General features: G+C 38.6%; 1 protein-coding gene across 3 annotated transcripts in view; it reads right to left on the bottom strand.

The window, feature by feature from the left end:
• Nucleotides 1–26,177, bottom strand: part of ctnna2 (catenin (cadherin-associated protein), alpha 2) — a 302,082-nt gene that overhangs the window by 211,809 nt on the left and 64,096 nt on the right. For all 3 annotated transcript variants that reach the window (XM_071504020.1, XM_071504021.1, XM_071504023.1), the window contains exon 7: nucleotides 4,360–4,563. In XM_071504020.1, the coding sequence (XP_071360121.1) occupies nucleotides 4,360–4,563 (204 nt within the window). The remainder of the gene's footprint in view (nucleotides 1–4,359; nucleotides 4,564–26,177) is intronic.

Genomic DNA, 26,177 nt, shown 5'->3' with positions numbered 1-26,177 from the left:
TCCTTAGCATGGCTGTGGACACCTATGATCTAGTTATACATAGACTTTAAAATGATTTCTTTCAGCACTCAGTTTTAGGTAATGTTGAACATTTAACAAAGTGAGCTGTAAATATGTGGCACTACAGTCATGAGATGATTTACAGTTGTCATTTGAAGCATGTGTATGTATATATATAAACATATATATATATATATATATATATATATATATATATATATATATACACACACACATATATGTATAGTTTGACTGCATTACAATAAAACAGTATAAAGCAAAATTTCATAGTCACAGTAATGTATACCGTGAAGTCAGCCATCCCTGAAACAGCCTAAAATGCCTCAGGTGAACAAATGTAAATTTCTTATAAAGAAAAAAAAAAAAAAAAAAAAAGATTTCTGTGGTGTTGTACAGTGATCTAAGGCATCAGTATAACAGTACTAAGAGTACAAAAATTTTGAATAAAGGTCATATACAATAGCTACTCCTGTTTTCAAGCTTAACAAAGCTTCAGTTTTAATTTACTGTATTTACATTTTTACAGCTATTTTAAGCATCTACATTATTTACAAGCAGGCTTGGTAACAATATCCTCCCTATTTTCTCTTGGTTGTTGATTTACCCTCATTGGAGATGCTGAGCTGAGAAGTGGAAGCATTTTGTTCTTTGCGTCTCTGTGATTTACTCTATGTTCTTTGCTAGGACAGCCAGGGGCTGTCAACAATCTCCCAGCTGTAGCCTCTAAAACACAACTCATGGGCCTAATGAACCAAGGCACAATTACTTTAGCAAAAAGCTGCCATGCCTTAAGAGGGGGAAAGGGCATTTGAGTGTTCATAAACATGCACAAGAATTTAGCTCTATCAAGAGTAAGTAAAAGGAGAAAATCTCTGTGGATTTGACACCATACTCTGAGCAAACAATGGCTACACTGTGTTTTGGAATGAAAGAACCTTAACTACATTTTATGCTCTGTACAGAGCTGAAAAAAATTTGACTAAAACTAAAAAAAAACTTGACCTACCCAGAGAGGTATCCACATATGTAGATACTTAAATATTTTACTCAGTGAGGTTTTGAGATCTCCGTCACCAATATCAAAAGAATAAGAAGAAGTTGAGCATCCTGACATCCCTTTGACTCCGCCTTGTGAAATTTGAGGACTAATATGTAGCAACGATTGCAAACCCCAAACACACACACATGCATGCACGATATCAAACTACTGCTAGCTGTTGCACTGTTAATATTCTTTCACAGCCAGAGAGAATATCTTATATAATAAGGACGCTTGTCCAATGGCTCCCCATTGTTTCTACTTTATGAGCACTAACACCACAACAAATATACATTACTAGACTGAAGATTACAGAGTATTGCATAGGGCCTTTTGCCAGCAGGAGAACTGATATTGTAGGGATCAATAGACAGCTGGCTTGCCAATTGCTCAGTGGCTACAAATGACACTTAATATATGCTGGATCGACCTTTAATGCGCAGTTTCAGCAGGTTGCACACTCTGGAAATCCAATGTATTAACATTAAGATGATATTTTGGTCATTAAAGAGAAGGAGAAACATATTACATAATGCAGGGTTAACTGTTATAGTTTGTTAGGTTGGTAATAATGTTTTAAAAAAAAAAAAAAAAAGAACTGCTTTGAGAGCAGCAGTCTAGCATAGGCTAGCAAAGATCCTCACAGTGGTGAATCAGGTACAAAGTACTCCTGACTTTAATAAGGAATCCAGTCCAAACACTCCTCAACATAGCAACAATACAGGTACAGATATACAAAACTAACACAAAATTTAAAAAAATTAAAAAAAAAACAATGGAGAGGATAACGGACTCTTTAGAGAACACACTGAAAGGCTAATATTCTTTTATTTGCCAACAGCTGCACAACTAAGGTACCATTTTAACACCTCCTGAGTTAATTCCCCCGCAGATGGCTATAGCCAGATAGGCTACAATGGCCAGCGTAGACCAATGTGAGTCCCCGGTCAGAAGAGACATGATACATTATAGTCATTTTGAACAGTTGAGGCCCATTAGGGGTTATCTAAGAACTCAGCTGACCTAGTAAGCACCCAACTGTGGAAATGAGCTCTGCCTTTTCAATGATGCAATGCTCTCTTTCGTGCACCTCAAATTATTCCAAGTTGACTGTATCTCTGTTAACTTTACAATACCAATTAGTTGTGACCCTTGATCAAGAGATATGGATGTGAGCTTTTGGATTCCCCCTCAGTGTTGATATCAGACTTAACTTTGGTTAAAGTATCCTAAGGGACCAATTATGAAGTCAATACTATTATAAACTTTACTACTATTTTTGCCTTTTTTGTTATTCTTACAATTATTGATGTGAGAAAACTAGCCAAACTCCCATTCAGTATGCAATGATATCATCATCTCTAGGGCCATTTGTTTCAGTAAAAGAACACCTCTACACCTTTCCTTTATTGTATAGTAATGAACAAAACATATAATTATATATGTAATTAAGGTTATGCTGTATAACCATTTCGCTCTTGATCAGTGGCCATTAATCAGTTACTTACCATTGAGTGCACCACATGTGGCTATATTTGTGTTTCATAATATTCTACTGCGTTGTTTTAAGTTATCCATTGAGCCTTCATTGTTCTGTTCTCTGTTCAGTAACATATATATTCTGGTCGCATTTTATCCAGGGACACACTTCAAGAGGGACCTAACACCAGAGTGACTAGCAGTGTTTTACTGCCCTCTCTAGTTTCAAGCCTGTTTCACCTCTGACTACATCCAGCATCACTGATGGGTGCGGTCGGGCATGGTAAGAAACATGCTCTGTTTTAGGTCATGGGACCCTTGAACACACCGGTACATCACTACAGCAAGGTGGGAAGTTAACATCTGGAGATCAGCAGAATCAACATTTTTTGTGAGGTGTAATTTCTCTTGAAGGTGCACGTGTGCTAGGATGTGTGATTGATGAATGTGCATTAGCAAATATGATAAAATCTGCTAGATGAGGACTGAGCACAATACAAATGGTGAGGGGGAAGAATTGTTTCCCTTTTTTTTTTTTTTTTAATATAACTAAATCACTGCCCATCAAATCGTCTGTGCATGTCTCTGTAGACAAATGAAGGAATGAGTCAAACACTTAAAACACATTTGGCTTTAAGGTGATAAAAGGAGATCAGACATTTAATAGATTTGACTTTGACTCTGAAAGTTTCAGAAATCTTATGAGCTCCAGTTTAATGGCACAATCGCAAAGTCCAGCACAAAGAACTAAGTTATGTGTACAAGGTCAGTGACAAGTGCCCCTTCTATTTTCGCTTATGTAGACAGAGCTTACAGCTTGCTATGCACAAAAGGGAGGTAGAAGTAGAATATAAATCACATGCGTGTCATGATTAATCATTGTCTTGGCCAGTCTCATAACCTTTAAACAGCTGTGCCAATCATAGTGGTGCGTGAAGAAAATGGCTCACCAAATACAGAGGAAAAGTCGAGACTGGCTTCTCAAAGAAGGAAAATGTTATTGTTGCCCAGGAGGTTTAGAACTGCATCATTGGAACATACGCCTTTACAAATATATAGCTAACAACAGCCCCTTTCTAACATGAATTCACATTTGTGGAGCTACTGAAAGTCTTCTCATGCGTAATGTAGTGCAGTTTTTTTTTTTTTTTTTTTGCCTCATTGTGATCCACACAATTATTAATTCTAATAAGTACATTTTGCTGGTTGCCTTTATTAATTATTTTAATGTCATTTGGCATTATTTTGTAGTCGTGCAGTTGTGTGTATTTTTTGTCAAGCAGCCATTGAACTGAAAATAGACTTGCACCTTTGACATCTATTCTCAGCACATCACTGAAGTACCAACACCTCGGCTTTCACCGTCTCATTTCCTCCCACCTCTGCACCTGTCGCACTAGTCTAAGCACAAAAAAAATCAAAGGGATCGACAAAGAGCTATTCCAGGTAAGGGATTTACCAACATGTTGTAACATGGCTTGAACTAGTCTTTGCATGGCCCATTAAAACATATGCCCACATGTCAAACAAAACGACATAATTCTAGTTGAGTAAGGCTGACAGTCTCATGAGAAGGCTGTTGCGTTAGGTGTAAGACTTCATGTTTGACGGGAGGTGAAAGTATACTGTAGCAATATAAAAAGAGGAAGAAAAACTAAACATATAACTGCAACCAGGGTCTAAGTAGGAAAGTCAAAGGAGATCAGCAACGTGTGTTTGTTTCCTCGGTGTGTGTGCTGTCAAATCGGTGCATGCACAAATGAGCATGTGTGCAGCTGCAATTAGCTAATGAGCATCAAATTATCAGACAGGAAACTCACGTTGTTCATGTACTCGCTCAACAAGTCTTGAAGGGCCTGTCGAACGGCGTTGCACTCAGCCACGATGCGTTCACGCCGGTCGTCACGTGTGCATGAAGAGTCAGCCATTAGTGCGGCACCGCTGATAATGCTCTCCAAGCGCTCCTCCAGAGAGGGTCGGAAACGAGCCTCGCTGAATGTCAAAGGGTCCAGGATGATCTTGTTCTGTGGGGCATAAAGACAAGTACAAGGTCAGGGAAGTAAAACACAGCCAACTGGGCTAAAGTGAGACCAGTAAAGGACAGAGGTAAGAAACTGTATCCTGTGATAAGATTTAATCAGAGGCCTAAATAAAATGTATAAGGTGATTTCTGTGCATTTTCTGACAGTGGTGCAAACCCAAAAGCAGCATTTGCTTATACGGAGTTATTTGTAATAACAGATCAAGAGCAGCCTTATCAGTTGAGGAGCCTTTCAACCAGCCAGGGTACTAGTGTAGACTTAAATGGTTAAACACCAAATGGGGCAGTAGCGCAAAATGTTTTATTTCAAGTGAAGTGTTTTATTTCAAAGACAGATGTACAAGATAAACATAAAATGACATGACTTCAATACAGATTTAAACAAAATGACAACACACATGAAGACAACAAGCACAGTATTAGGATACCATTTAACTTTGGAACCACCTTATCCCTTTGACTTAAATTTTGGACCATCCACCGGCCCACTGGGATTTGTCCCCGTAATGATGGCCAATCAGACTGTGACACAGGGGAAAGGGAGGGGGAGGGGACCAAGGAGTGCATTTCCTTGTTTCTTACAGTAGGGGTGGTCAAACCAGCTTACTGGTAATAAGCTGATGTGTGATACGCCACTAAAATCTCTCTGGGTATAAAACACCCTGCCAGGGCCCTTTGCTGCATGTTTCCTGTCTCTCTAGCATGGAAATGACATAAAAATAAAAATACAATTAAATAATAAAAATTGTTCTGTTATGTCTGTCCTTTCTAATTGTGCTTTTCACAGCAGTTTGTGTTATGATAGTTTTAAGAGACAAAGGCTATGCTGGACTGTGTCTCGTGCCGCAGGTGCCCTCTGAGTTGCTGTAACATATTTTTGAGAATTCAGAAAGCATCCAGTACATTGCTTTGAAAAAGACATAAAGCAAGAGGTCGTGATTTTCCTGCTTTACAGCTATAATGACAAATGCTGCTGGTACCATTTACAGTGTGTTCTTCAAGCGAATGACAGCTCACATTGATGAGATGGAAAACAAAGTCCTAATGAGTCTATTTTGTAAGGAAGGCATGGTGATCCCGCATAGTGTGCAAAACATCACTCAGGAGAAAAGAACCAAGGTGGTGCCATTATATTTTTCTCATTCAGATTTTCAACTCATCTAAGGGGAAAAAATATCTGTGTACATATGATTCTAACTGATAGGGTATTATATATAGAGAAGCACAACAAGGCTCAGCTTAAATACATCCAGTATGTGTTTATTTCCTTCGTCTTCTCCAGCAGTAATGAATACTACAGAAATAAAGTCATTCATTTTAATGTTGCCCTATCTTGTTTTGTTCAATTTAGAGAGCCAAGAATACCCATGGATCAGTGATTAGAGACACCAATTCTTGAAGCAGAACAACAACATGTGCCACAAAAGGGGTTTTATCATATCCCCTTCCCATCTATTCACTGGGGAATATTTACCTAATAGCAATTTGAGGCAAGTCTTTCCATCCTAAGGTTCAACAAAACCAATTAAATCAAGAGCTTCTTTAGCTTCAGCGTCCAGACCCAACCAAAGTTGTATTTCAGTGTCATCTAAGCCACAAATACAATGAACATTCACCGATACCTCAGAGGGAAGAAGCCTTAAGATGTGGCTCTGTGGCATACATGAAGAGTATGGCAAGTGTTGGGTAACAGTACAGAGCAAAGGTGCAGTGTTTGGTCCCTCCTCAGGCAGTCTAATCCTGGGGCAGGGTGGCAGACTGTCAAATGATGTATAATAATATGTAAGGTAAGAGAGAGGAAGGACTGCACCGAGCATAACCTTCTCTTTGTCTGGAGCTGGCAGGAAAGTGTTGTAAATACAAGGTTTTGGAGTAGAAGAAAAACAATGAAAATGGCAAAGGAATGGAGAGTTTGGGGCTACAGAAGATAAATAAAAAAGAGAAAAGTAGATAAATATACAACAGAAAAAATGTTTGAGGAAAAGACAGCCACTCCATGTTCAACATATAAAACGAAATATCTGAATTACTAGATGTTTTTTGTTTCTGCCCTGAACCTTTTGGAAGCTGACCTACACCAGGAAGACATCTAACAGTAAACAACCTTGTAAACTCATGACATGACTTACAAAGAGTTCAAGACTGTTCTTGTACCTGTACATTTCCTTAAGAACATTATGATGAAAGCATGAGTCATGTATAATAAATTGCCTTAATGTAACTTGTTTCATGTAGACTCAATGGACTAGATGAGACAGGATCTGAGATTCTGATTAAGCACTTTTTTCCTTTGACAGAGGAGGAATAGCTCCAGATCAGTCTCTGTTCTGTAATCATAGAGGAGGTACTGCCATTATAAAAATAAAAAAAAAAATAAAAAAAAAAACTTTAGAAGAATTTATTAATCCCACCTTTATCGAAATATTTAATAACAAGTAATGTGATAATACCCAGTATATCTGAGATATAACCACCACCTCTGTGTTTTTTATTCTTATGTTTATATCTGCTTTAATGGTGTAACTATTGTCTTCTATGACATTTTATTATTATACCTGTTTTTTGGTTGTTTTCTTTTACTGAAATTGTGTTTTTATCACCCTGTCTCACATTCATCATGTGATTAAGCAAATGTTGTATAGGTCTGTATTCTACTACCAAGTAGTTCTAATTACCGGTAGGTTGATGCACTTGATGGACAAAAAAAAAAAAAACCTCCCTTGTTGCTTGTCTTCCCTTGTTATGGAATAGCTTTCCTTATGTTGGCATCTACAGTATGTCAGAAATTAAGCTTTAAGAAGGCAAAAAGGAACACAACAAAGCTCAATACAATGCAGATGTCTACATGGAAAGATGCAAAGAAGAAAAGAACATGAAGGGAAACTGAGAACATTCCCTAAGGATTCCACTCAATTGTTATTCCTCATAGGATGTCTGGTTGCAATTATCACTGGGAGCTGGGAATAGGCAGAGTAGAAAGAGCAGCAAATGCTGGGTTGACAAAGGCTGGGAGGTTTTCTAGGTAATTGGCTATGGCTGAAGTCATCCTCCAAGACGCTCACAAACACAACTGATAGTGTCAGCTCAGTGTGTTACACAGGGTTAAACCCGTTCTTTGAGACTTTTGTTGTCTTTGAAGCTAACTATCAATTACTTTCTTGCTTGGTGTTTGCTTAAGGGCTTGAACTACCTAAGAGATAAAAAGAAAAAAAAAAAAAAAGAAAAAGAAATTCCTTATATGCCTAATACAGTGTATCCTAAGAAACCATATGTTTCAATACAGCCTATTACAGCACATCACATTGATTTTTTTTTTTTCCTTTGTAGATCATTGATTCACAAATGCTCTGAACATCTAGTATATTCCATACTGTAAGACTAAAATATTATTTACTTGTCTCCATCAGGAATTTTGTTTTAACTTCTACTCCTCTCCAGAAGTTAACAGTGCAGAATCAGATTGTGAGCAGTGTGCCTGCTAACAAGGTTTCAGGGTATTGTTCAAGGATAATTCAGCAGAGAGTTTTTGCTGACACTGAATTTTGAAGCTTTTCAATACGGCAAGTCAAAATTGTGTCACCTACTAACTTAAGAGTTTATATGGTTTATGAAAACATATATTCTAGTTTTATGATTGCGGGTGTGCAAACAGCAGTTCTCTGATGAAAGAGATTTATTTTATCCCTCAATGCTAGGCTGGGCTTCAAGCCCATAATTCTATGTGAATGTACCATTTGATTTTGACAATGTATCAGAGCCAGGGGCAAGCTTATGTTTGTCCCAAAAGGGCTGAGGTTATTAGTTTGACCCCACTTTGGGGCATCAACCAGTGAGACAGGGCACGTGTCACATCAGCCTTTGTCAAATGTGCCTGCCAGGACTTTCCAATATTTGATGACAACTATTTTGTCTGAGGGGGAAGTTCAACAAAGTCTTGAACATACCACTCTATGGCCTCTGGTGGCCCTGCTCCAGGGCTCAGGCTGTTTGGTTGTGACTATCACACTGTTTGACAAAGCTCTGCCCACACTGGCCCAGGAGGGGCAGTAGTCATAACCCTCTCTCTGATTGATTAAGCTAATGAAGAGCGCCTGGCTCAGGGTTAGGGTTTGGCCTTCTATTGTCACAGAGTGGAAGGCAACTAAAGCTTTGAAAAGGCCGAATAGTGTGGGTGCAGTAAATAAGAGTGGATTAGTACACTCACTTTAAACCCCTGTCAATTAGAAATAGGCAAAAAGAGAAATCTACAAATAAGTGGGTGTGTGTTACACCTGATCATGTGACTAATAACACAAAATCTTGGCACACACAATGATATTCTGCTTAATGGATGACATTTGGCCTTCATTTTCTCTGTATGCACCACTGTCAAATTCTGCATCTTACGACTATACTACTGCTTGCCTACAGCAATTCAACTTCCTGTACCTCTCCAGCCTCAATCATTGTGTTGTATTTGTGTTGCCCAACTGTCCTGTCAAAACCAACAATCCAAAGTCTACACTAGTGGCAACTGGCCACTTGGGTGCATAGGTTTGAATTTATGCGAAGCTCCAAGAGCTGGAACAATAGAGTGAGTACAGATTTTGCCAAACTTCCCCTCTATGGTTTTAAACAATAGGTGCAGCCCTAATAAATAATACACCCCAGGAGATGGGTGTACCTGTGTACTCATCACTGTGATGGCCAGATACAGGACTAGTCAGAAACACATGCATTAACCTCTATATTATGAATGTGTTGTTATATGTACATATGCCCTGTCTGACTTTTTTCATCCATCCATCCATTCAAGCACCTGGTAGACCTCCTGGAGTACACTGAATAATTCAAGGGTGAGCTTTTACCATGTATTTATGTTAGAAAGTAAGCTAAACTAGGTAGGTGCTGAATCTTTTATACACAAAAACAGTAGGACATCCGAGCAAAGACGTTTCAGTACATTTCATCTTTACAGGATATCATCTACTATACTGAGCTGAATGTTTCATATAATACTTGAGAATGTTTAAGTAAAGAAGAAAACATTTTTGAGAAAATCATGGACAGTAAAAAGTTGTTTCAGTAAGCGTCAAGGGTCAAGAGACACAGCTATAGAGAAGAAAATAACACAGCAGCAGGTAAAGGAACAGCTACAGTTGTATAACTGAGAGGATTTTTTTTTTTTCGTGGTAATAATTTTAATGAACCTGGGCATTTCTTGATTAAAATATGAAAAACAATCTCAAAAATTCATTTTTCATCAAATCACTAAATGAGATGGAACCTCAACTTTGCCATGTTACAGAAGATGATCAACTATGCACACCATGGTATTTGGGAGCCCATCTGTTTGAAATTCACCTATTGAAAACAAAACTGGCATTTCCTGAGGAAAAATACAGTTTTCAACAAACTAATTTTTAAATCTAAAATGTGAAAAATAAAATTTTGGTTAATCACTAAATTAGTAATCAGACCAAAAACAGCCTAAAAATTATGGGAACCATGCAGTCATGTGTAATTATGTTTAATTACAAGAAAAAAAAATCATAACTAGATTGCAATCAAACATTGTGGTGTAAAAATTGGAACAAACTGAACCATCAATTAGCTACCAACAGTGTCTTCTGTTGGAGTCCACTGTATCTGTGTTTGAAAAACAAACATAGCATTCTCTCCCCTTTATGACGTAAGTTTCACATTTTCTATTGTTTTGTAAGCTACTGTTCTTTTAGTGAAAAAAAGATACAAAAGTCACTCACACCAAGACATGGCTATTTGGTGCTTTAATCATGCCCATTGCATGAAGGATACTCACTGCCATTACATGTAAGGGAAAAAAGGAAATAAAAATATATATCTGAATGCATAATGCCATACTGGCATGAAATATGATTAGAAATTAGCTTCATGCTGGGAAGAGGAGTCATATCATCTCTTCATGCCTGATTAAAGCTTCAGGTAATTACTCATTCATTTCATCACGCATCAACACCCATATATTGTACTGCAACTGACAGAGAGCTTCAAACACACTATGTGATAATGATAAATGTAGAGCTTGATAGCAAATCACTTAGTAGTACCAGTAACTGATCGATGCAACTGTCCCAAGGCTGTTAAGTGTAAATACATAATACAATTTGTACAATTTCTATAACATAGGCTCTAAGTGTAGAAATATGTATCTCTGTGCAAAATCCAATTGAAAAAAAAATAAATAAATAAATCAACCACAGGATGAAAAGTAAGAGCACTGATACCAGCTAATTTTAACACTTAGCGCTAAATATACACCTAGATAACACAAATTTAATCTCCTCCATAGTGTTCATCAATACAGTGTACACCAGCTTGACCCTGAAGGAAATATAAAGCTTTCCTTTTGGAAAAGACGTTCATGCCTGTAATTGTCTCCCTTGGTCCTTAGAGGACTATATGAAATATTAAGTTGAGTGGTATTGTCCTTTTTGTTGCAGCTACATGTTGTGCAGTAAACACACATTGCTACGGAAGGTAGCAAAATGTCCTGAATGGTAAATATAAGACATAAATATCACATTAAAAAATCAAACAGTATAGCATTCTTAAATAATTAATCAGCAGAAAGGAAAAGACACATGAATTAGTAAAATACTGTAACCAGCAGGAAATCAAGCTAAAAGCATAGTTTTCCTAAAATAGTGAGTGAATGCCCCATTGAGTTCACTGTGTCCGGTTTGAATACTTTTTCACAATAAACCACCCCCATAAAACATGTGCACAGACACATGCTTGTTAAACTTTAGTTGAAACATAAACAAGAGTGGAATCACTGTATGCTTGTTAATTAGAACTGCACAAAGACAAAAGCCATCCCAGCTGCCGACAGGGACGTATTCAGTCAACAACCCCACTCTATTCTCCTGATGATGTGAGCGTGTTTAAGGAGTTCTAGTATATGAATATTTTTGAGAAGCATTGTTTATTTGGAAATTAGCGGAAAGGCAGGTGGAAAACAAAAATACGGAAAACTAGAAAAATTCACTGAAACATGAAGCACCCACACAAAATGTACACCATAGTTTCCCATAGTAAATGTACCACTTCCACACCAACATTGAGAAGTCACACAATTCCCAGTGGTCTGGACATCTTGATTAATGATTGAACCTGCATCCTGCTGCTTTAATTATGTCAGGTCTGAATGCGACCTGCCTCATGTAGGTTATACCTAAGGGGAGATATCAAGGTTCTGCATATAATCAACTTGATTAGGGAGAAGAAATAACAAATTTCAGAATAATCAACATTTTTACATAATATTAACAAATTTAGTTCTCTGTGGGCAAGCTTACCTTGAAATATGCCTGAAACTCACATTCAGATGCATGTTGTCTGAATGTTTTTATAATTTCAGCCGTCAACATTGCTTCTTCTGCAATAACACGCTTGTTGCATAGCAAGCGTATCACGTTCCCCGGGGTTTGCACTGCTTGACATCTCATTGCTTTCCCCATTTTTTGATACGTTTGCTCAAACAGTGTAACAAGGATAGCAGACAAAACAACGTCCCAGTTCACAGCAGTTTCAATGGGACTGCACTCATTTTTTTGTTCCCTCTTTCTAGCTCAGACATAGTCCCTATCAGCCACAGCAGGTCTGGAAACAGAACCAAGAAAGTGACTCCATCCATTGTCTGCACCTAGGTTTCGTTACTATGACAACCTCCAAAACACGGTATCATAAACAGTGTGGCTGAATTTCTTTCTTGCCTTTTTTTTTTTTTTTTTTTTTGTTATTTTCTCTGTTTTCCCAAGCACACTTAAGTACCAACTGAAGGTCACCTGTCTTTGATCAAATGAACGGCCATGCTATATGATGAGTAGCACACTGAGCCCGGAAAGGCAATCACCAAAACTATGTACTCCAAACTAATACAATCTTCAGCAGTGATGCTCATGGTACTGAGGCTATGATATAGCTTGTATTCAGAACTGTGTAGGTTAAATTATGAGTGTGTGCCTGAATGTTTATTAATGTAGCAGATGCACATAGACAGAGTCATAAATCATACAGTACAGTAGCATAATAAGGCCAACAAGGCTCCTCGCTTGCCCAGGTAATGTTAGTTGGAGCAATGCCCAGGCTCTCTGGCAGGAGACTGTGAATGTGGACCCACAGTAAGCTGCAGGGGAGATTTAGGTAGGGGTTGGGTTTGGGTGGGAAACAGGGCTTGGCATAACATACCGGACAGTTTCCATATATCTAAATGTATATAAGGGATGGCATGGGAATACTGGAAGATCCTCTTTGACCCTTTTATCTTAGAAACATTAAACAAAAAATAAGCATTTGGTTTAAAATATATATAAAATCTTTTTATCAGAACATTCCTCGGTTTTCCAAATTACATATTTTCTAAGAGAGACATTTTTGCTTTATTAAATTAAGCATGACATTTTCAGTGGCCCTGTTTTTTTCTTAAACAATATTCCCCCCTACTCCAAACAACCAAACTGCTCTTAGGGGTTTTGTTTTTTTTCTTTCTTTCCCTGAGTTTCCCTGAAGTTAAAGCCATTAAAGCCAGTGAGCAAACTGCATGTCAAATGAAGCTTTTAGTGCAAGTTCAAGCAGCAAGACAATTATCATTCCAATTTCCTAATCGCACAGGGTCTCTGCCTCTCAGTTATTATCCAGTGAGTTTATGTTCATGAGGCAGTCTGTCAACCAGTGATCATCCTGGTTGAGGGGTATTTAAGGACCTCACCTGTTGCATCTCGTTGCGTTCTTTTAAATGTATAACACTTTACCTCTCCAACACCAGTATCAAGGACCCACCCGTGGCTCCCTAGGGATCTCTGAAATGGCTTTACCCTAAAACAACAATTGATTTCACTCAGGGTTCAATGCCAAAGATCTTCAGAATATTCAAATGAATTTCACTCCGTTTTGATGCCTTTCTTCATTTGAGTACGGTTCAGACAATTTGTAAAAACCACTTTGTTAATGTATTCAAGGTTGTCCAATAAGAAATGAACATGCATTACAATTTCTGGAAATGTCTTTTCATTGTCTACATGGTATAGATAAATGCATCATGTCAAAGGAAATAGTCTGATAAAGTAGTCATTGCCTTAAAATACTAAAAAATACTGCTGACACTATCAAACACCTAATTAACAAAGGCTCACTGTATGATGTCTGAACAGCTAGAATGACAACAGTGTTGACAGTAAAACTGCCAGTAAATTGTAACAAGGTCCACTCAGCAGTATGCAGGTTTCAGTGTGCTTTATTTAATGATTAACCAATCTAATGCTGCTCAGCAGAGTTGTCATAATCCTGGAGGTGGAAACTGCCAAACAAGCAGGAGCAAGTCCTACAGATGGTCACAGCAGTTTCCAGTTGTTTAAAAGAGGACACATGCTGGGGGTCATCAGCAAAGGCACACCTGCCGTCTACCACTAATCTCATTTGATCTGTTGTGAGATAGGTGGAATCAATGTTTCTGGAAGTCAGTCTGTTCCACTATACCAGGGAGTCCAGTAAATAAGAGATAATGAAATCTTGGCAAGTTACAGTAAAAAAAGAAAAAAAAATAGAATCAACTAGTCATACCAATGTCTGCCAATGTGGAAACACAATTAAACACATGATTAATGACAGTAAATATTTCTCCTAAACCTTGGATTATACTTAATTAAATTTTCAATAACAAGCACAGTTTGTAAAAGAGTAATTTCCATTTGCTGATCATTTACTAACAGTTGTTGAAATACACTGCAGTTTAATTACATGAAAGGGAAAAACTGATCTTAATAAAATATTATTTTATATATTATATAAAATTTATATTATATTATAAAATTTTAATACATTTAGATTACATATATTATTTTAATTTAATTTCAGGGAAAAAAAATGCCACATGAATCTTTCTGCAAACATAATGATTCCATTAGCATGTAGCTTATAATGCATTATAGATTAATCATTAATTTTTTTTCCTGTTTCCTATGCACTTATGTATTTATTTATTTATTTATCTTACATTTTGTAAAAACTATACAACGTTATCTTTAAAAAAAAACCTTATCAAAGAAAGCAATTAATAGAAGCCATGAAGAAGAGGAAAGGCTGCTTATGTCTTCCTTCTAACAACAGCAAACAAAGCAAAACAAGAAGCAATGACACACAAGGACAACTGTCAACAGTCTTCTGAGATTCTTGGAGTCTGCAACAGTGCTTGAGGAAAAGAGATGATTAACTGACCTCTTGCCCAGGTTTAGTGAGACTGTGTTACCCATAAGATCTTGTTACAGACAGAAATCTCCCCCTCGTTCTCAGAGCCAATCTCTAAATACCTGTGACAGTGGCCTTCACAGTTTAGCTGCAGCCAAGATGTCAGTAAATGAAAGTACTGATAGTGCCATACCTGCCAGCCACCCTCTGCCTTCACTGCAGGACCAGTGGGAAAAGAAAAAAAAAATAATAATGCAATATTCCACTTTCTGTTATCTCATCATCAGGTGTGACAGCCCTTTTTCTCCACTGGCTCATACCCACCCATAAAAGAACATTTCTCTGAGGACTCCTCACACTTTGACTATTGAGACCACATATAGAGGCGCCTGTTTCCAGAGCTGTCCTTTCATATTTAAAGGTCTTTATATTACACACATGCGGCCATCCAGTTACTTGCATGACATTAACCCCTCAGCCAGGGGGCTTCCCTGTGCTGGTATTAACTCTAGGCTGTGACTGTCTCTAGTATAATGAGAGGAGCATTAGGGGAGACTGCATGATCTTCAGAGTGTAGGGAAGTTGTGTAGTCTGTCCCTACCTCCAACTGAGCACAGCATGCAAATCAGTTAGATGCTGAAGCAAGCCTGAGTTGCTGCACTCTGGTGATGCACATATATCGGTGCCCTTAGAAAATTAGGAGTGCAGAGATTGTGGATGGCATCACAGCTTATTCCTGACTGTGGCCCTGAGACCCTGCGGGGCTGCTGTGGCTGCAAAAAGTAAATCAAGGAGATCCCATTTTTCAAGGACTACAAACTAGCTGCCTTCCCACCTCCACAGTAATAGCAACATGCCATAACACCTCTTAGGTAATAAAAGACTTAAGAGAGAAATATGCCACAGAGGGTTAGGGGAACTAATTATCTCCATCATGTTTTACCACTAATCCCCATTCATTCACCATTGTTTACTGCAAGTACAATGAAAAAGTAAATGTAATTAGAAATTACAGGGATGTTACTATGCCATTAACATTTAAATTTATGTTTCCTTTGTATTTCTCTTTGCTCTATTGGGGCTGGCTGAGGAGAAAAGGGTTGGAGAGAAAATGAGGATTTTATTAATTACTCAGCAGCAGCTTGAGTGGACCCTTTCATACGCTCTGTAGCTGTGTGTCAGTCCGTAATCAAGATTAAGACAATTCAACAGAGGTGTCTGAACTTCCACAGTGACCAGCGGATATAACGTTACCCACAGCAGACACACTCTGTCTATGTAGGCAGAGGTGTTGCCATGGCACCGTATATCTCCTGATGCGCTATCAGACACACAGACACGCAATAACAAGGGCTTTTACATTCAGCGTGGCTGCTGCAGCACAACTTTGTATATAACTAACAGACAATCGATCATATTTCTGTTTGTCTAACTCCATGAGGGCACCTCTAGAGCCTCTCTAGAGGTCAGGAGCTAGTTGCACCAGCAGTCAGACTTAGCAAAGTTATAACATAAAGGTTCACTAAGTGGAGATTTATGCATCGCTGAATCAAAACCACATCACAACCTAGTTCTTATGTAGATATTACAAGTAGCTAAATATTTACGGTGGCAAAACCAGTCACCTAACAAATCCTTTCAGGGTGAAGAGTAAAAGAGGTAAGATGTAATGTTATGGTTGTGATATCTGACATGACACATGATAGAGTTGCTGAGAGTCACTCAGCACCTGTCCCCTAGCAACAGATTTACACGTAACATGAGTCTTTACTGAAGTCTTTACTGGTTTTACTGGTGCAACCATTATTTAGTAAATTATCAGTTTAACAGTAGCAAGGAGATCCTAAGAACTTTAGGAGGATTTTATGCACAAACCTAGTAATTAATTTATGAGTAAAACCCAATCCAGATTATTTTCAATAGAAACCAAATTAAGAACAGTATCTAATGAATAATGCAGCCTGGAGAATTAAGACAAACCAACTACCATTTGTGAATATGAAGATTGAAGCTGTCTATGGATTAAGACAATCATTAGAGACCTGCTCCACTGACAATCATTAAAATGACTTTTTTTATATAGGATTTGTAAAATAGGAAATCAAAATTTGTTTCCTTATGTTTTTTTTTTTTTTTTGGTTTGGCTGGTTTTGCTTCTACAATAAATGCACATCCGCATTTCTTAACACACTGAAGAGAGCAGTGACACAGTGAGGAACAGAAATGGGGGGAGCAGGAGGGAGCAAAAGTGAGAGAGAGAGACAGAGAGAGATCTTCAATTCAGTCATGTTACAGAATACATGGCTCAAGGTTTTTCCGAGCACGCCCTGAGGCGAACTTGCAATCTGGAGCACTAGGACTTTTCCCAGTGGGCAGCTCTACCTGTGGGCTGGCTGTGAGAGAAGGAACACCAATGAGAACAGATAAAATCAAGTCCAGTGGTGCTTGATTTTTCATCAAACAGGTGTGTATGACTTTTCATGAGTCTCTGCTCTCTTGTGTGTTGGCAAAATGTCTCGAAAATGTCTCTCCTTTTTTGCTAATGATATAAAATAAACATAATCATTGGATACAATTTGATAATTTGTCAGTTCGTTTTTTTTATATATTTTATATATATATATATATATATACATACATACATATATATATATATACATACATATATATATACATATATATACACATACATACATACATACATACATACATATATGTATAGAAAAGTGGTTCTGTCCACCAAACAATAGAAATACAGGTCTCAGACTGTCAGGAGAACAACACGTCTGATATGTGTGATGCTCAGCCTTACAGAAGCATCTGGAGACCCTGTCCAGTTTCCTTTATAGCAGACATAAATATACATATCCCTCATAATTGAAATCTGTGCAGCCACACAGGGACTTGTGTCCATTTGAATATGAATACACTTCTCATTTCATTTTCTGCTTTTTCAAATTCTGTCAAGCAAAACGATAACCCCAAACCTCATTCACTGCCACCCCTTCAATAGAAATCATTATGCTACACACTGTTTTGTCCCTCCCAGTGTCCCAGCCCCCTTCACTTTTTCCCTTTTTTCCACATCAGCTGCACTCCACACAATGGCTTGTGGGACTTTGCAAACACATTCCCTCAACAAAAAATAAAAAAAATAAATAAATAAAAATCTGCATATACATGTTTCTACTGTATATGCAAAAGAAAAAGAAGCATAATTCCATATTTTTCCAATTTAGGGTTACTTGTCATTATGATGGTTGGTTAATGTAGCTATGATTAGTGGAAGATTAGTGACAGTAGGTGCAAAACCTCTAAGACAATTCGAGTTGAGGACAAGAAAGTGCAAGCTTCAGACAGACTGTCAGACTGTAAACAAGTCCAACCTTAACCCAACGTCCAAAACGGTAATTTGGATGTTCACAGAAAGGTGCTCGTTAGGTGTTATTACCTCAATAATCCAACTATCGTTTGTGCTGCAGAGCCTCTTTAGGATTAATCCTGCAGGCTGACCTTCATGTCTGACTTTCCTGTGTTTACAGTGGGATGTGGGACGTGACCTAAGCCCAGCACACAATGTGAAGTCATACAGACAGCTGTTGTTGTTGATAAAATCAGTTTTGGCTTGTATTTCCATAGCATCTTTGGACTCTCATGAAACTGCAGTGTTCTTTAAACTTAGGATTGGTTGTTTTTTGCTTAAATGAGAATAAACCAAAATGTCTCAAATAAAATCAAAATAAGAGTTATAAGGTTATTGGACATGATTATACCCATTTGGACTCAGAAAATAAGGTATGGATCAGATGTCCCATGCTGTGGAAAAAGTAATTTTGTTTGGTTGAATTAAAATTATGTGTTACAGACACTGAGAAGGTGTGAACTCATTAATACATTAAACAGTATTGTGAGGCTTTTGTTATAGCTATCAATATTATTTGGTTAAAAGTGTAATGAGCCATACATTTAGAGAGAGCACATAAACATTTGTTAAGGATTTGAAACTAAAACCTCAGGCTTTCGACTTGACCTCTGACTTCTGTCTTAATTTGGGATTTCAGTGGCAAAACTTTCCCACCTCTGTAAACAAATATGCTTCAAATATGTTTAAATATAGACTGATTTTCTCTTTCTTTAAAACAAGAATGTCAACTTTCAGATGTTTCATCACTTGTGTTACTATTGTGAGTCATGGAATTCCTGTGGGTTTAATTATTTTAGTGGTATTACATGGAAATAAAATTTAAAAAATAATAATTCATTGATTCATATCTGATAATTCCCCCTAAAACAAGAGCATATACTCTAGCTGCATTTTTTTTTATATCAAACAACAGAACACTCCTTCACAGGACAGTTGAAGCTGTAACTGACACGTCAGACTGGTGAAACCTGGCTCACTTTTAAATGTTTGTTTTCATGGAGGCTTATATGATTGTCTTGTGTTAATTTTAGAAGAGCTGTCAACTTCCTTCCCAAATTAAATTAACTTAGATAGAACAGCGAAGAACAAATGTTCAAACAGCAGACAGTGAGGCAGCATCACAGCATGAAACGTGGGCATGTCATTTGTACAAGCAGACTGAAAAACCAGGACACCCCACTGAACCAGCGTTAAATAGAATTAGGGGTTGGTGCAAAGGCAGCACAAAGGAACAGGACTGGCAGTAAATTTGCAAACAATATTTTCTACATCACTCACTTTCTTATTTGCAGAGCATGAAAGGCATTACATCAGTGAAAAAGCACAATGTTTTCACACAGCCAGATTACATCATGGTCTTTAACTCAAGATTTACAGTCATTTGTTTGATGTTCAATCGTTTGTTTGGGTTTCACATGATTTGCTAAATGAGCAGGGATGTATCAGTAGAGCATCCACTAGTGAGTATGTAACTGTGTATTTACCTCTGTGTGGAGAAGCAGTGGGGACGGGGAATAGGCAGCCAGTGGTCTTGGCAAAGAAGGAAGGATCATTTTCAGAAGTTTCTCATTGAACCGCTGCAGCTTTTGCTGGATAGTTTTTAGAAGATGCTCATAACCTTCAGCCAAGACTTATTGGCTATCGGATGCCATTGAGGCTGAAAGCGAGAGAACAACTACACACAATGGCGATGTACACACTGCAGATGCTTTAGTAGGCACCATTACAAGACTTAAAAGACTGGAAAAGGGATAAAGGCAAAAGATGTGGAACTAACAAGATGAAGACATAATGCCGGAAGAGCAAGAGTATGAAAGAGAGCACTCAGTTTCATTGCTGCAAAGGCGGCCTTGACAATGAAAGCTATGCTGATGGGAGGAGAGGCATCATCTAGATTCATCTGAAGTTATCAGACAAAGAATGTCTTCTTTTCAACTTGAAAGTGGAAAAGAAAATACCTCATAAGCGCAATGTTAAACGTTGAGATTATCAAAACTTTAATGAGAGCTTAAACTTGACATCTTGCTAATGAGAACACCTTCTCCTTCACAGAAGTTAGTATCTCTAGTTGTGTTGGTGTCTGATGAAGCAGACATCTTAAAACACCACGTTCAATTTTATTTTTATTCAACTAGGACCAACTTGCAGTTTTAAAATTTCCATGTCCTTTGCTCAAAAGATATGGAAATCAGAATTTGTTTAGTGTTTGAGAGAACCGGAAGACAAGAACTGGCTTTGGTAAGGATCTGGGATAGCCAGGCTCCGGATCATAGCTCAAAATGACAGCTAAATTGGCCTGTCAACAAAGCTACATTCTAAGCAACTTCACTGGTGCATTAGTGCTTCTTCCAAACATAGATTGGGAATATGGGGCATCCCTTCCATTCTGGAAGCCACAGGGGAAAATTAGAGAGTTTCTGAGTGCTGCACTATTCAAACATGCAGGCTTGACTATTGGTTGGTTTCCCTTGCCTATCAAAAACCAAGTCAGTCTGCTTAAGTATTTTCATGACTGCCTAAAGTTGAGGTAAAAAAAAAAAAACTAAAAAAAAAACAATCTAAGCCCAGTGCATCAAGGGAACAAAGTCCTACTGAAGAATAGTAGCACAGGCTTAATGGTGTGTTATTAATTCAAAGTCAGCTCTTCCTTTGGCTGCTTCAACTGCTCCAATTTCTGTTGTTGCTCCAGTGTACACAACTGATTTTGACTCATTTATTATGAAATAGGCACCCTCTCTATGCATCCTTCTATCCATCAATCAAATCTACAACAGTTCTCAAGTCCTGAGAAGCGTATTAACATAACATATTTCAAGTTATAAGTCTACTTTAATTTTGTACAATACTGCCACTACTGTAATAATCACCGCTCATCTTACACTGCAATTTATTCATGTGCAGTACCATATTAACGATGTTATTATTGTGCAATATAATACCCTCAACTTCATATTCTAGTGTTTTGTAAACATTTTTTTTTCATTTATCCTGTTTTTATTATTAGAAAGGATCTGTGTGTTTTTTTTTTGTTTTTTGTTTTTTTTTGGGGGGTGTTGCTTTGGGTACCCCATCAAAATCACATTTGTAGGTTTTAGCTGAATGTTAAGAACTTTCCTGTTAATCTACACAATTATCTGCAGAACTTAAGCAGGTTACTCAAGTCAGCCAACTCTGAACTGAATTTCCTTACAACACCTGTGAGTTGAATTTCTTGAATGTGTGTCTGATAAATCCCCGAGGCAATGCCACTATCTCCATTCCAGGCTGTGGAAGACTCCTCCCTGAGAGACTGTACACCCCCTCAATGCCTCAGGTTTTATAAATATATAAAAAAAAAAAAAAAACAGTGTCTTGTCTAAATTAACGCTTGTGGGATACTAACCTAAGCATAATTTAAAAAGTTGCCACATTTGTGCTATTAAGTTTCACTGTCCAATTCTGAATGCAGTCCATATAGATATGTCACATTACAGAAGTGGCAGCAAACTTCATAAGTGATTTGGTCGCATATTTGCGTATATTGTACTACATATGCAGTATTTTGGTCCTCTAAAAATGTTTATAACAGAGCGTATTTGTAGAATTTTGTGTGGAGAGAGGAAGCTCCTTTGTATTTCCACAGTCAGACTTTGAGGTAGGGAGCTTCAGCTTAGCAACACAGATACTCAAAATCTGACAAGCAGCTCATTTACAATCTTTTGCTTGGGTTTTGCTCAAATCCAGCAGGAATTCCCTGCCAGATATATCCCTTTGCAGAAAAACTATAGCCTCAATAACAGGACTCTGTATAAATTTGTATGTGAGCACATGTTCATATTATTATTCAGAGTGGTACAAGAACATGTGTGGGAGGAAATAGTCCATTCCAAAATATCATCAAAACCTTCTGCAAAGAACTGTAGCTTAGTGTGACTAGCAAGGACAGCCATATTGGCCTTAAGCAGGGATACTGTCCTCTAGCCTGCTGCATACAGTACATGCACTGTACGTGCAAGGGCCAGCATGCCCCCGCATCCATGAGATTGAACAGAGATGAGTGGGCAAGCTGGCATGTGAGGCTTGTACAGAGAAGACCTTGACTGCAAGGCAAGCTTCCTTTAAAAAAAAAAAAAAAAAAAAAAAAAAGTCATTTGCTGTGCCCACTCAGAAATCAACTCCCTAGAGTTTTATGCTGAGAGGTCTGAAGATGCAGTGAGGTAATTCACTTTGGTTGCTGTTGCCATTTAATTTAAGGTGGCTGTCCATATATGGAGAGAGAGGTTAGAATATATTCTAACCACTCCGTTAATCATCATTCCTTCCTTCTAACTGAGAGTGAGTGTGCCAAGAAAAACAGTGTGAATTTTGCTTATTACATGCAATACTAACAGAGATAAATTAAACAAACCTCACATGGTAATATTTGAGAATATATTGTTCTAATAAACCGTGTGATGTATTATGGTGGAGTACATGTTTAGTACTTTCACTATGTCGTGTGCATCGTTGATACATGTGAAATCGAACTGTGTAAGTGCCATGACCAAAGACCACCAAGTCTATTCTAACAAGACCAAATATATAACTGAAGATAAACAAGAAGAGTTGCGTTATTTCTGAAAGATGCAAACTGAGCTTTATGGAAAAGTAGTCGAGAGGCTGATCACAATGGACTTAAGGCAAGTATGAATCTCTGAATGTTTACCAATGACCCCTCCCACTGTCCTGCCTCCTCCACAGTTTCTCCATGCCTTATTGCCATCAAGACAAGCTAGGCAATAGCTAATTATTGTACACCAACAAACAAACCAATACTTCTCTATCTCCCTGGTCATGTCCCATTACTTCAGCTTAGTCCCCCAGTTCATATTTCTCTTGACAGGTGCATCTGTCCATGGAGAATGAGGCAGTGCTGTAATCGGCAGGCAGAGGATGTCGTAATTAAGAGGTGTACCTCTGGGCTAACACGAGGCTCAGCCAAGGTGAAAATGACGGCGGAGTGGAGTTTTATTGAACACAACAGCGTTTTTGTCAATAACCCCGACACTTGCCATTGTGTTCGAATCGTTTATTAATGCTTGGGGTCTGTGTGCATCTGTACATGATTGTGCATCTGTGCATGTTTATGTCTAGCCTTTCCCAGCGAGTGTCAGTGGGCGCAATGATCAGGATACATGCTTTCCTTTCTGCCAGTCTCTCACAGGCGACTTCAGAATGTGTTGAACCCACATGTTCAAGCGCCGAATCAATGTGAGACAAGGAGAGAGAAAAATCGGGGAAGGAGAGACAATGCGGAGGGATGAAGTGGCAGACTCTGTGTGTGTGTATGTGTGTGTGTGTGTCTGAGCACGTGCAGCAGTGCAGGAGAGGAAGAGGAAAGTGGGAGAGAAATAAGAGAGAGCCTGAAATGAGACAGCACGGATAGGAGTGCACAGATTGATATAGCAATTACCAAGAAAGCTATCCCTCAGTTAGGAATACATCTACATACATTAGAGCTGGGTCGCTCCCCAGCCACTGTTTCTCTGAGGTTGGCTCAGCAGCGACTCATACACAAACGGAGCACGCAAAAAGGTCATCACTGGGCAGTCACTGCGTATACGCTAACAATGAAGACCCCATCTACGGTGCATGTTACTCAAAGAACCAGAGGAAGAAAACCATCTAACTGGTAAGAATTAAAACAAACTCCCACAAAAAAAACAGAAGTCCATCTTCATATACAGGTACATTAAACAAAAAAAGAGTGACACACACACACACACACAGAAAGAGCAAGATCAGCTTTTCCTCGCCAGTATGATGTCTGTGGTGTTTATTGGAATTCCCATATGAGCTGTAATTCAAGGAGTCTCTCAGTGCATCATCCCATAAACATAAACATGGCCAGTTACCCGTCATTGCACAGATGGACGCATGCAGCATTCGGAAAGCGACTAAAACTTGGAAGCAATGCTTGCCACAGTGGGATTCAAAGGACTGGCTGCAATGCACATTTTTATGAACTCGCAAGTAAATCCGGTTATAGTTAGCCCATAATGTATGCAGAGTGAGGGCCGGCATATTCTTGTGCAGTGTGACTATAGGCTTCTGCAATATACGGAGGAGACTTTTGCATGAAAATACAGTGCTGCTACTAAATGGGCTCAGAGTATGCATGTAAGCACGCTAGCATTTCAAACACCTCTGCCGGTTTTAAGATTCATCAGACAATGAGAACAAAGAGAGAAGGAGAGAGTAAGAAGAAAGGAGGAACACAGAAAGGTTGAGGGAGAATGAGAAAGATGCTGCGGAAATAACCCCCTCAAAAGGAAGAAAGAGGTAGAGGACAAGCAGATGGAAATACGTGGTAAAATGATCCAGTGCGACTTGGATCTCTGCCGCAGGCTCAAAGGTATGCTCTGCCAGTGTATGCAAGCCTGCACTGTGTGTGAATGAAATGTGTTTCTGTGTGCGCCTGTGCTCGTGTGTGTATAAAGTACATACACAGCCACTGAGCACTGTTGACGGTGTTCTTATGTCAGCTAGCTGTAGGTATACAAGACTTGTGATGGCACAACAGGACTGGGACAGGGAAGGGTATAGCACCGGCCCGCTAACTGTCATCCTCTCTTTGTGGGCATGTGGAGGAGAAGAAAAAGCAATACTGCCCAATAGATGAGAGCTGACTGGTCAAATTGGCAAGGCTGTACCTGGTGAACTCTAATACTGAATTTTCTTTGACAAAGCTCAATTCAAGGACCTGCATACATCAAAACATCTCAGCATCAGAAGATAGCTTCCATTTCATTAATGGTAAGAAACCATACAGGGTGATGCAGACTCTTGCTCTGAGCAGAGAATGAGGCAGACTGAAAATTTCTGTTTCTAAGGACTTGCAGGAAAAAAGGATAAAAATGGATATGATAGAGAGAGGGGTGGGGAATAAGAGGGGGAAAGGATGGCCAAGTGATGAAAGTAATTAAACACTGCCATCTGCTGGTCATGGTAGGAACATAATCTAGGCTTTGAGTCTGAGGCTAATGCCTTTGTACAGATGCACCTTTGACCACCTGTTTGCATTGATTCATCCAAAGTAAATGTGACACACAAAGGACACAGTGCTGGGCCGAACTTGACACAATAACAAAAAAATTTAAACAACGCAATCGCATAGCCCTGCCCAGAAAGAGGCTAATTTAATTTGCTGGTTGAAAGAGAAGGAGCGCTAAGGACAAGGCAATCATTTTGATGCAATCACAATTATATTAAAAGACACCATCCCCGTCTTTTCCTCACTTTTCTTGGCTCAGCTAATCGAAGGCAGCGGCAGCAGCAGCAGCAGCAGCAGCAGCAGCAGAGGAATTAAAGGAAGACCTTCCGTAAGTCATACTTGTGCTGACAGGGTTTTCCCAGCTGACTTACATTACCTGAGTCATAGTGTATCTTGTATTTCTTCATACTAAAAAAGATCTTTGTGGGAAGCACTTACTTTGTCGCTGTTCTCAGGATGATGCCTTTATGTGTGACACTTCAAATAAGTGTGAGAGAGCAGGTGAGACTAACAGAGTCACAATATGAAAAGGCTGTATCAGGTGCCTCTTGCTCTTGACTGTACAAAGATAAGGAGGCTCAAAGCGGGAGAACGACAGCAGAGCAAAGAGAGATTTTTTGCATATTAAAATGTGCATGGCAGTTACTTGGTGAGAGCGGGAGAGTTGCAGTTTGTCTGTTTCCTGCTTGCATATCAATGCTTATACATAGTGACCATCTTCCCACATGTGCTACAAACAATTTACATGAAGCTGGTATAAAACCTGCACAATGAAAACTCACTCTACATGTTAATATTTGCTACAATGAATTCATAACTCTACTGCTCTTTCTGAGCTCTTTAAATGCAGTAGAATTGCCACACTGCGTATGTGTGCTGTGACCTAAAAATCTATGCTTGTGTGTGGTACAGTGTGTCTTTACCCACATACCCGTTGGGGCTTGACTCCATCTGT

This window comes from Trachinotus anak, unplaced genomic scaffold (assembly GCF_046630095.1).
Source record: "Trachinotus anak isolate AG129_WGS33_773 ecotype Australia unplaced genomic scaffold, CSIRO_AGI_Tana_v1 ptg000019l, whole genome shotgun sequence".
NCBI classification, from domain to species: Eukaryota; Metazoa; Chordata; class Actinopteri; order Carangiformes; family Carangidae; genus Trachinotus; species Trachinotus anak.
This window is presented reverse-complemented; position numbering and strand designations above follow the sequence as displayed.